At 51.5% G+C, this 12,220-nt stretch overlaps 1 protein-coding gene across 1 annotated transcript in view; it reads left to right on the top strand.

The window, feature by feature from the left end:
- Positions 1-12,220, top strand: part of INPP4A (inositol polyphosphate-4-phosphatase type I A) — a 54,942-nt gene that overhangs the window by 18,047 nt on the left and 24,675 nt on the right. The window contains exons 10-15 of the mRNA XM_019669200.1: positions 1,537-1,760; positions 2,255-2,363; positions 4,601-4,615; positions 7,370-7,553; positions 8,783-9,001; positions 9,999-10,254. Of these exons, the coding sequence (XP_019524745.1) occupies positions 1,537-1,760; positions 2,255-2,363; positions 4,601-4,615; positions 7,370-7,553; positions 8,783-9,001; positions 9,999-10,254 (1,007 nt within the window). The remainder of the gene's footprint in view (positions 1-1,536; positions 1,761-2,254; positions 2,364-4,600; positions 4,616-7,369; positions 7,554-8,782; positions 9,002-9,998; positions 10,255-12,220) is intronic.

The raw sequence follows: 12,220 nt of genomic DNA, 5'->3' as shown, positions 1-12,220 counted from the left end.
TGAATTGCATTGAAAATTTCTTCTATGGTGTCATGTGCTGAAACAGCCACTGTGGGATGAAATTTAGGAGAGACCAAATCACAGGCTGTTCATGTTATTTCTTCACCTTAGTCTATTGTCTGTCTGTGAAATGACCAAAAGGATGTAGGCTGCTTGCTGTGAGACAAAGTGGTTTTCTAGATTCTCCAGTTTAAATATTCAGTGGTACTTTTACTAAACATATAAATTGTCTGAATGGAACTCTCCATTTTAAGGCTTAAAAAGGAAAGTGAAATACAGACACCTCACCTTTTCTTCTTGAAAGATGCCTTTTGATTTTCAGACCACTCTCAGGGGCAGTTTAGAAGACTATTCTTAACTCATTCCCTTTTTATTCCAAATGGAATGGGTTTTTTGGCTTTTCATTACTTTATTCTCTATCTTTAGACTTTTCCCTCCTCTCCATAATGAAATTTCCAGGTTTAAAGAAAATCATAAGCCCTTTATGTAGCTTTGACATAGAACATGTGAACATGTCCAGGAACGTGGCTGAGAAGAAGCCACGTTCAAGATGATGGTGCCCTGGACTTGGTTTGGATCTGAAGGCTGGATCTAAGTGTGTGTCTAAAAGAAGTGACAGCATTTGCCTAAAGGAACATAGGGACCTGCCCATGCTGAATACCTGTTCTCTGGGGAAATCTGACATCCACACAGCTTTGCGTTTTCTAGAGCAGAGCTTCTCAAACATCACTGTGTGTCTGACTCCCCAGAGGGTCTTGTTAATAGCAGATCTGGGATTCTGCAGTTCTGATAGACTCTGGACTACCAGCGCTGCTGGTCCCTGGGCCACCCCTTAAGTGTCTAGTGAACAAACAGTCTCCTGTGAAAGTGCAGAACAAAGAACGGCTGGCCTGTATTTTTGTGTACTGGCAAAATAAATTTACCTCTTTTCACTAGAAGCAGTGTTTATTTCTCCTGCCCTTCTGAGTGTCAGTGTAATTTGTAATCCCTTTCTTTTGTAGCCACGGAGTTCTTCATTTAATTAGTAATGGGTTCTGACTATAGAAGTAAGATGGTAGATATTTGTTACAAAACTTGGTCCAGCCTCCTTAACTACCCAAGCGCATACAAGGGAATAGGTTTTAAGTTTGTGTTTAGCATCTGTGCATCATGTTAGACCCGGGATGATGAGCACACCATTTATCACTTTTCAGAATTGAAATGTGTTGTTCTAGGAACCAGTTTCTTAGATCTTGGATGATGGCGGCCTCTAGAGTTGGCACAGGCAGTTCCTTGCGTGGGCCCAGTGCTTTCTGTAGTGCTGCTGCTGTTGTGCTGCACAAAGCCCCCTCTGTGTGTCAGGCCCCTCAGTGGAGAGCTGAGTCACGGGAAGGCACGGCATCGTCACCTTCGCCTTCTGAAGCTGCCTCCACCTGGCTCCGTTCGCCACCCAAGCACCCAGAAGGAGTCTCCTGGCTGGCGAGCGGCCCTCCTGTCAGTGTTTCACACACCCGCTCTTTGGAAGTGAGATGTGCTCTCGGGCAGCTCCGTTTCCAGGCCCCACCACACATACCTGCTTTTTGAGCAGCACCCTGAAAGTACCCCTTTTCTCCTTGCCGTTCATGACTGTGGGACACTTGTTGACGACCTTCGTTTTCTCATACTCCGTTTTCTAGGTCCCTCATTTAAAGCAAGCAGTTTGAAAGCAGATAAGAAGTTGGAATTTGTTCCCACAAACTTGCACATACAGAGGATGAGAGTTCAGGACGATGGAGGATCAGGTAACTCTTTTTCTGCTTGTCGTGTTGAGTCACGTTTCACGGCTGTTCTCCCTGTGGGCTTGGCCCCCGAGCTGCCCCACATCTGTCCCAGCCTTCCCCATGTGTTCTGCTGGGCAGCTCGGATAAGAGACACGTCACAGGACCCTTGTCAGGTCTTCGTTAAGGAGCACAAGTCCCTGCCTCTTTGTTTCTCCTCTGTCCAGCTTGCCCGTCAGTCATACTTCCGAAGAAGGGGAGCAGGGGAGCTGAGCCTTGCTGGGTAGCTGCTTCCAGCCCTGTGTGGCTCCACCCTGGGACGTATAGAACCCCCTTTGTGAAATGGTGGTGCTGGGCTCCAGAGGCCCTCGGACCATGTAGGCTATGGGACTAAGGGAACCACAGGCTGCCGGGACTTGGGCGGAGGGGCAGGACCCAGAGCTGTGTGCATATCCCTGTAGCTGGCTCGTCCACAGGCCCGAGCCCAGAGTAACGGAGGAGAGCTTTCTGTCATTCAGATCAGAGCTACGACATTGTCACCATCGGGGCGCCTGCAGCACACTGCCAAGGTTTTAAGTCAGGAGGCCTCCGCAAAAAGCTGCACAAATTTGAAGAGACTAAGAAACAGTAAGTTCTTGGGGGCTGTTTGTGGTCCTTGTACAGCTGTCTGTCTGATGCTTCCTAGAAAAAAAAAATCAAAATATGACCACAAACACATCTAGCCATTCAGTCTGCTTTTGTGTGGGAGAGGGGCTGCCTAGGAACCCTGTGCTGCTGTATGTGTGTGACTGAAGTGGGGGTAATGACAGCACCTGATCAGTGGTCCTGTCCCTACAAATTGAAATCCACCTTGAAAGTGGTGCTTTTGGTGGCTGTCTTATTGGACTGCTGGGTTGGCTGTCCTTGAAAGTCCCTGGTCAGTCAGCTGAACATCACAAAGTGTGCAGCCTGAGAGAGACTGTTTACTTTCCTGAGGGACAACCATGATAAACGTTCCCAGTTTTAAAAAGGCTCAAGAGGCTACATGGAGCTACTGTCCTGAGCAGGAAATCACCGGGTAGCAGGGTGGGGAATGGCAGCGTGGAGCACGCAGTAAGGTGCGGCCCGAGGCCCGGTGACCCAGTGCTTCGGGGAGAGGAGCCAGGGGGGCGCTGGTGACCAGGGACGCAGGACTGACAGATCTAGGCCTGGCCCTGAGGGGCTTCGGGCCTTGCCTGAGAACAGACACGTGTGCACCACCCCCTGGAGCCAGCAGTGCCATGCTGGGGAGCAAGCAAGCAGAGGGTAATGTGGACAGTAGAGCCGGGCTGGTCGGGAGAGAGCTGAAAATGCATGCTGGAGTGTCGGATACGTGGGAGGCAGTGGTGACTTTCCAGAATGTCACTGTCAGGATTTAAATAGATCAAAGGATCTGAGTGTAAGATGTGGAGGTAATGAATATAGATGGTCCTGTAAGATCTTTGAACCAGGAAACAGGAAGTAGCTCGAAGGTCTGCTGTTTGGGGAGGATGATTGTGATGTGAGCATGTGTTTAGGATGAGAGAAAAGATGGAAGCAAATGAGGTAGATGGACGAGAACATTGATGGAGCGGGTTCTGGAGAAGATGGCAAGGGCCAGGACCAGGCAGTTGGTCCTAGAAGGGACGTGAGAAGAAACTGGGGGTGACACAGAGGTTTCAGAGGTGGGAAGGAAAGAGCTGAAGTTTCGCCGAAACAGCCTCGCAGAATGTGGAGTTGAGAAGTCAGACTTATTGATTGGGCGTGGGATGGTCTGAGGGCAGGTCAGGCCAAGGCGCAGGGAACCTCACTAGAGCCCGACAGCGTGGTCAGGTGGGGAGCGTTCGCAGGTGCCGGAGCCAAGGGGGTCCTAGCCTGGCTCTGTGCTTCTGTGGCCGGGTGTCAGGACATGGCTGGAGGAACGTGACATCAGACTGGGCGAGGGAGGGGTAAGGTCAGGTGCAGTGGTTGACCAGTGGGATGAGGGGGTCAGGGATGCAGCTAGAAGTGTTTCTGACCAGGGGGACCAGGTGGGCAGAAGAGAGTGCCCTGTGAGAAGTCACCATTCCAATGTATGCACAGGGTGCCCTGAGCCCAGGAAGTCTTGGAGACAGGAGGAGGAACAAGAAAGGGTCACATGGGGAAGGGGAGTTTTGGCCTGGGTGAGGGGGGTGGTATTCTCTGAGAGGCCCACAGACAGCCTGCTCCACCTTGATTCATCCCCACCCAGGGCTCTCCCCTGTGCAAATAAGCCAGGTGCCCCACCCGCCTGAGGACTCACCGGCTCTAGTGTTCCTCTGGGCATTGTGACAAGGACGAGGCTTCCTGTTCCCACCACAGCTCTACACAGGCAGCGGAGATCGTGTGTCTGTTGCGCCATTGCATGGGTCTGTGTGGAGTGTGAGTGTGCATTTTGAGGGTGATGTGGGGGCCCCGGAGGAGAAAGCCAGTCAAGGGGGGTGCCCCTGGCTATCCTTGTCCCAGGAAGGTCGTCCTGCTGATACCTGATCACTCTGCGTGTCATCTTAAGAACTTCTTAGCCCCAAAATGCCTCTGAGGTAGTTTTCAAATATATGTTTTTATTTCCTACTCATGTCCTGAAAGCATTTGTAGGAATGGTTTTCATCATTGGTACTCTCCTTTAAATGCAGATGTAACTTGCCCGCCGGTGGGATGTCTCCCTGGGCGTGAGCACAGCCCCTGACGTGGCTGTGATGAACAAGCACGTGGGGATCATAAGTTAACCGTCTCTCGACAAATAAATTCAAGTATTTTGACAAAAGATAACTTGGCTTTTTAATTTTTGTTTTGCATTTGGGGTTTGCTAACAACTGCTAATATTTTGTTTTGGTTCTTTTCTTTAGCAGTTTTGAGGAGTGTTGGTGAGTTTTCTGTCTGTGGAGAGAGTGTCTGTCTGGGTCTCACTCTCATGCAGAGAAAGCCTGTGCTGTCCCCTCCCCTGTGAGGTGCTGTACCCTTGGTGCCCCTGTGGGCTTCTAGTTACAGCCTTGTAAACAACTGTCCCTTCCAACTGCAATGTTCTTTGATAATGAATAGCCAACCTCCAGTCTACTGCTCTGTCTTTTAAATCGGGCAGCTAGTGCATTGCTCTGCTCACTCAGAGCAGACCCGGTGCTGTGTCTCCCAGGATGACAAGAGCCAGGCTGGCAAGTGCCCGGTGATGCTGGTGTGTCAAGTCCTGCCACTGGTGCAGTCTGGAACCCCTTTCTGGCTTCTTTTATAAGAATCTGGGGCTTTTCAGTTTCTGCTTCACCATCGCACCTTCCGGGAAGGAAGCCAGCTTATGTTTTCACGATACTGAGTAGTTGATGCTTATTTATTTATTGATGTATTTATTTATTCATTCATTTATTCATTTATTCATTTATTTTAAGCTGAGCCATCCTGCCACCTGTTGGCAGCTCAGTGGCTGCTCAGCTCAGGCCAGGAATCGAACTGGCGACCCTATTGCTCAGAGCTCGCACTCTTGAGCAGGCTCTTAACCAGCTGAGCCACTAGGCGGGCCCTTAGTTGATACATATTTAAAACAGTGTTACTAGTGTCAATTTTACCAAGAATTACAATAACCAAGTGACTTTTCCCACCAAATAGTGGCAGCCAGAAACCATCATGTCTGCTGCCTGGGGGTCCCCACTGCTGCCCCAGGCCCCCCAGTCATGTCCAGAACTGGGGCTCTGCAGTGGTGCTTCTTTGGGTGACACGCCCCAGAGGCACTTTGGAGTCGCTGCCCTCTTGGGGCTGGTGACACTCAGAGGCTGTGGCTGGGCCCTGCCTGAGATGTCAGGGCTCTGCGGGGAACCTGTGACAGCAGGAAGTCCTGAGGAACACCCCTCCCAGCTGAGGCCTCCTGAGCTTTCCCCATTTTCGGGACCAGGCAGTTGAGCCCACATGCTTATATATTCATGATCAGCCCTGAACCGCAGCTCTTTGAAATCTATTCGTATCCTTCGTGTGCATAAGGCCCAGGTTACTATTATTAGGACGTGGCCTGTAAGGACAGGGTGAGTGGGGTGCTGCTCTTCTCAGGCGTGGGTGAGGGTGTGTGTTCGTTGGTGTGCACACAGCCATGTGGCACACACTACATGTGTGCTCTGAATATCGAGGCCTGGGAAGAGGACATGATTTTTCAATTCTATTTTGAGATTGTATTTTTGAGACGGAAACGTCTTAAGTGGCAGCTATTCATTTGGAAGAGTGATTGCAGATTGGAAAGTCCTTGTGTGCACATCGTGCATGGAATGACCCTTGTGGGACCACGTGGGCTTAAGCACAGTCTGCTGCATGGGCTTTGGGCACATCCATCGTTTTCATTGTGTGTGGGCCTGGGTGTGGTTTCTTTCTGGGGTGCTTTGGGCTTTGCTTTTTGCATGCTCACCCCATAGTCCATCAAAGGAACGGGCAGGGCAGTTTCTTGGTGATCCACCTTCAGGGTACCCTGGAAAGAGCCCATCGAGGAAGGTTCTTAGCCCTGCCCATATCACCCCCACCCCCAGGGAAGGTGATGGAGGCTGTGGCTCTCCACCTTCTCCCTCCTCCCCCAAACTCAAAGGGTGGCTGTGAGGGGACCAGTCAGGGCCCCCCATTCCATGAAGGATGGGACACCCACTCCAGTCAGAGCACACGACTTCACACTGTGGGAGAGACCTTTTCATTGGCGCCTTATACTTCCCCTGCCCACTTCCCTTGGCTTCCTCACATGGCCTGAAAAGTCAATTTATAATATTGGATTGATTTGGGATCTTAGCTGGGAGACACACAATTTACCATCTTCTTCTAGAAGGGCCAAGTGTGCCGGCCAGGCCCCATGTAGCTGGGCCCACAGACCTGGTTCTCCAGAGCCTGTGATTGTGCTGGGCAGTGGCTGAGCCATAGCTTTGACCTCCAATCCCAAGATGCACATGCTGTTGGTGGCGAGGAGGCGGGCAAGGAGGAAGAACCAGGTTTTCAAAGCCATTGAGGAGTCCAGGCCTGGCCTCTGGCTTGGCATAGTCTCCACCCCCTTCTCCTCTGTTAGAGCATTAATTTTCAAAGATGGGAAATCCTGGAGCAGGGGGCAGGGAAGGAAGCCCGTTTTAGGGGGACTTGCTGGGGTCAGACATGGGAGGGAGAAGAGCTGTGGGGGTGTGCACAGGAGGTCTAATGCCCCGATTGACCAAATGAGAACACCAAGGGTCATTTCGACCAAGCCCAGCACCGGCGGCAGTCTCCCCCTCCACTGTGATAAACTGACCCCTTCTAGTATCAGCAGACCCCATGTCTCTGCTTAAATCCTGCTTAGAAGTTGACAGGTGAGGTTCTTAGGTAAACGATTATGAGCATTTGGGTAATTACCGGCTTTAACATCTGCTCATGATGTACATACACATGGTATAAATTCAGATAGACAAATGTAGATAAAAGGCTTCATTGCATTTTCATATTTCAAACTGCTGCCGTCCAGACAGAAAGTGCCTCCTGAAATTTACTTTTGCCCACCATTAGCTAGCCCAGTCCAGGAAAATGTCCTGAGTGACAGAATGGTTTATTCTGTGTTGGTCGTGGGCTGGGGTTGGGAGGGTGCCACCATCCTCTTTGATTCAAGAGAGCCCCTTAGAGTCCATTCTTATCCTTTTTAGTACCTCATCCAGCTGCCAGTCCATAATCTACATACCACAGGACATCGTCAGAGCCAAGGAGATCATCGCCCAGATCAACACTCTGAAAACCCAAGTGAGTTACTATGCAGAGCGGCTCTCGAGGGCGGCCAAGGACAGGTCTGCCACTGGCCTTGAAAGAACTCTCGCCATATTGGCAGACAAGGTAGGAGGGGCTGCCCTGCTGTGTGTGTGTGGGGGGCTCCCTTGGGTTTCTGGAAACACTGGGACACCTTGTATGTACCCAAAGCTGTCCACACCAAGAATGACATTGAGGTGACCCTGAAGACCTAGCTTCAGATCCAGTTCCCACAAGGCCCAGGGATGTTTGGTGATTTGCTCATGGTCACAGAGCTGGATGGGGCAGGCCAAGGATAGAGCCCAGGGCTGTGACACCAGCCGCTGCTTCAGGCAGATGTGTCCCCCAGCAAGTCCACGGGGGTCACCATTAAGGCTGGGATCGTTCCACGGCTTTCTTGGTAACTTCCTACTCAGCATATTTGTGCCACTGTTCTATTGTACTTGGAATTCGAAAAAAGAAAGTGAGCTAGTATACAGACAAGATAAATTTTATTGGCTTATGTAAAATCAGTAAACCAGCCTCTAAATAACTAATCTGATCCTGATATAAATTTATAAATATACGTCCCTACCGGGGGGTGCAGATATATCAGATCCTTTTGATGGGTGATGCTGTTTCAAACTACTCAGTTTCTCAATATACACACACGCACACGCATGCTCAGAGATTCTGATCATACTTCCCCCGTCACACTCGCTTTGCTGGGGTGAGATGCTGTTCCTGATCAGAGCATGTTCTATCCTTCACATGTGTTCACCAGCAAAAAGACTGAGAGCTGGGATTAGGTCCACTTGGAAAAGAGAGATGTTGTCAGAAGTAAAATGACGAGCCACAAGGCCCCTGTTGCATGCAGAATTCCCCAGAACCAGGGTGCTGTGCCAGGAACCCTCTGCCCAGAGCCCAGGGCTTCAGGTATTAGGTGCAACAAGATAAGGCTTCAGTGACTGAACCACAGTAATCCTACACCCTGGAATTAGAGGGGACGGCTCAGGAAGTCCTCGAAAGGTGGGACACTGGGCTTTCTTCAGGCCCTTCCTTGAGCAATGTCAGCCTCAGAGGCAGGCAGGGGTCAAAGACTGTCAGAGGTTTCTCTGCCTCCCCTCGTCTTCCTTGTGTTCTCCAGTCTTCTTGCTGGGAAAAATTCTTGCAGAGATTTGGCCAGGTCGGTTATGTGGCAGCCTGTAAGCTCAGCGTCCTGAGGGCTGCAGCTCTGAGTTGTTTGTGCTGAGGGTGGGGTGCTGGGCTCTTGGGGAGGACAGGCCATGCAGACCCTGGGCTGGGGCTCAGCAGCCTGGGTGTGTGCGTGCATGCAGACCCGGCAGCTGGTCACCGTCTGCGACTGCAAGCTGCTGGCCAACTCCATCCATGGGCTGAACGCTGCACGGCCTGACTACATCGCCTCCAAGGCTTCCCCCACCTCGACCGAGGAGGAGCAGGTGATGCTCAGGAATGACCAGGACACCCTCATGGCCAGGTGGACAGGCAGGAACAGCCGGTCTTCTCTGCAGGTGGACTGGCACGAGGAGGAGTGGGTGAGTTTGCTGCCCACGGCCCCTCCTGCTGCTGAGATTGGGTTGAAAACATGAAGCCTCTCACTAGCCTCTCCCTCCAGAGGGGCCTGGAGGGCCAGCTCTGCAGACAAACCCCAAGTCTCCTTCCTGGGTGGCTCCGGGGCCACCTGATTCAGGGAGGGAGATGGTATTTCCTTACCTGTGTCCATCAGGAGCAGGGCTCCTGTGGGCGGGCCGGTCTCAGAGTTGGCTCTCCCTGTCACCCTCGCCCCTGCCCCTGCCCCTCAGTCTCTGTCGGGCCAGCCCCCCTGCTCTTGGTACAAGTGCAGCTGTGGGCACTCAGGTGCCACGGCAGCTGGTGAGGATTTGGAAGATGCTGCTCTGACATCGCATTATTTTGTTGTTTCCTCACAGAATTGTCCCTGAGAACAGATCTGTGTCTCCTGAGGGAGGGGACGTATCATACAACTCGTTTTGTTTTTTATGGGGATGACTGTTTAGAGGCAGTTCTGCGAGGTCCTGAATTATACTAGTTAGCAGCGAAGCGCTTGGGCACCCTGTGTGACCCCAGCCCTCCCTCACGTCCTCCCACCCCCCACCTGAAGTCATCAGCTGTTTCCATTCTCTTCCATCCAAAAGAGATCTCAGTCCCCTGTGGTGTGATGTTGTAGGTCTGCAGCGGAGGGAGGAGGGGACATCGCTGGTGCACTGGGCTTTGTGTCCCTTCTTTTAGCGCTGGGAGGTACTGCCAAGTCCTGTTTGGCCTCCTTGACAGTTACTAGTGAATGGCTCCCAAACTTTAAAAACAGTAACCACAGGACATTGACTCATTTTTGAAAAGAAAATGCAGCTTTACCTTTATTTGGGGAATTATGAATCCCATCGATGTTGATCAATCCTGTGGTGCTTTATTGAGCACGGTGGCCGGGGTGGGGTTGATGGGGGAGCGTTTCGTTTGTGTTCTGTTCTGTCTTTCTCGTTGGGGAGCTGACCCAAATGAGCCCTCTTGGTTTGGAAGGAGAAAGTGTGGCTGAATGTGGACAAGAGCCTGGAGTGCATCATCCAGCGGGTGGACAAGCTGCTGCAGAAGGAACGGCTGCTTGGCGAGGGCTGTGAGGATGTCTTCCCCGGTGCGGGCAGCGGCACCAGCAAGAAAGGTAACCGGAACAGCCACGCCTACTGGATCAGGCCGGAGCACTCCTTCTGTGACGCCCCCTCCTCACCACGCCCCTCCACCACGCCCACCGCTGCATGCCATCCTCACCTGACCACATGTGCGTATGCATCCACGCCTACCCGCTCGCTGCCTCCACCTCACGCTGCTGCATCTGTCTGTCTGTCTGTGTCTTACTCCGTGTTCTCCTTCCCACGCAGACTGCAGGGAGGTCTGTCGGGCAGGGCAGGGTGTTGCAGGTCCTGGAGCAGCCGCAGTGAGGCGTGAGGCCCCTGGGCTTCATGCCCCTGGAGCCCGCGTGTGCATCCGCTTGTCTGGCAAAGGCAGACTGTCAGGGCCCTCCTGGGTCACGCTCCCGCCACAGTGAGGATTGGGCTCCTGGGCTTTTCTGGTTTGTGAGCCAATCTGAGAACCTGGAGGAGGCAAAAGTGCAGATTCCTTTCTGATGAGGCTGTGTGCTGCACCAGGAACGGTGCAGGGGCCCCAGCTGGAGGAGAGCTGTTAGCAGGCCTAGTGGGCTTGCCTGAGGCTGGTTATCATTGGTTGGGCTTGCCCATCCAGCAGAAGCACGTTGCCTTGGGACGTGTTGGTGACTCAGCCTGGTGGTGGCACCAGTCCTGTGCCCCTGGGGACTGAATTAGGTTTCTCCGTTGTCACCACCTCCAAGGTGGGGCCTCTCAGTGATTGGTAGGACGTTGGCACAAAGCAGCACACTTCGGAGTCTCCTGTCTGCGGAGACATAGAGTGTAACCAGACACTTGGCCCTGTTTCCAGCCTTCAGGCGGGGGATGCGCGCTTTCTCATAAAGCGTCTCCCTGGTCCCTAGAGCTCAGGGCCCCATGCCTTGTCCTGTAAGAGCTGCAAGGGTTAAGAAGGCCGGCAGCTGACAGCTGGCTGCAGACCTCTTTTCTGTTTCCTTTTTTCTCTCCTTTGGGGGTGTTTAGCTGTAGGAAGTAAGGCCCAGGTGTGCCAGGGTTAGGCTTCCTACAGTGAGGACCTGTAATTAATTTCTGGATTGGGCAACTTTCATTCAAGGCAGAATCTTTCTGTATCACAGCCTCTTGATAAATCCTCCTCAGTTTGTAAGATTTCCTGCACCTTCTTAATCTGCCTGCAGTGTGTCTCCAGGGCACACTTGAGCCTCTGTTTCAACAGTGTTCACTCCTCCACTCTTCCATCCCTGAGGGATTAGTTTCAGTTCCCCAAACTGTGATTGATTCATGGACCTACTTTGTCTTTGTTCGTGTTCTCATTTGTTGTTTGTGTTTCTTTTAAAAGTTTCTGAAAGTTCATTGCTCGTTTCTCTTTAATATTGTCTTGCTTGTACTTTTAAATTTTTTCTGCAGATACAAAAAGTAATTTATTGGATTTTTTTAAATGCAGAAGAGTTTATTTAATCAGAAGTACTGTTGTATCCATAACTCAAATGTCATTTTTTTCTAGGCACATATTGTATTGTTCAAATACAGACAAATTTAAATGCAGTTTTAAAGTTATTTAAATGAGCATATATTTATGATGGTTAGGGCTTTGCTTGTAAAGACTGTGAGCCGCGTACTTTGCTCAGCCTCATGTGCTCAGGGGCCAGAGCTGGGCTCTGTCATGACTTTTTAGACCATTCCATGTTACTGTTGTTTTGACCTGATGCCGTGTTATTTATTACACACGGACAACTCCGTGCCTCTCTGAAAGGTATCGTCACTTTTTGTTCCAATTCTGTACCTATCCTGGGTCCTTGGTTTTCATCTTTCACCCAGGAGCTGCCCTGCCTCTCAGCTCGCCTTCCTGTAGACATGATCAGAACCTTGTCTGGAGGGCAGGGGTCATCCAGGGCCAGGGCTCCGCAGGACCCACTGACAAGTCCCTGACAGCTGGAACCACAGAGGCTCTGTAAGCCTCTCTCTCCCCCTCCCTACAAGCTCCCCACACCCCTTCTGTACCCCCTGCCACCTGCCAGGATTTGTGGCTTCCATTACCTTCCACATGCACACTCCCTTGCGCTCCTCGTCCACGAAGAGCCATTCAAACCTGGACCAGGTTGTTCTTAATCTGAAGTCTGTGGGTCA

The sequence above is a fragment of the Hipposideros armiger genome, unplaced genomic scaffold (assembly GCF_001890085.2).
Source record: "Hipposideros armiger isolate ML-2016 unplaced genomic scaffold, ASM189008v1 scaffold_550, whole genome shotgun sequence".
NCBI lineage: Eukaryota > Metazoa > Chordata > Mammalia > Chiroptera > Hipposideridae > Hipposideros > Hipposideros armiger.
This window is presented reverse-complemented; position numbering and strand designations above follow the sequence as displayed.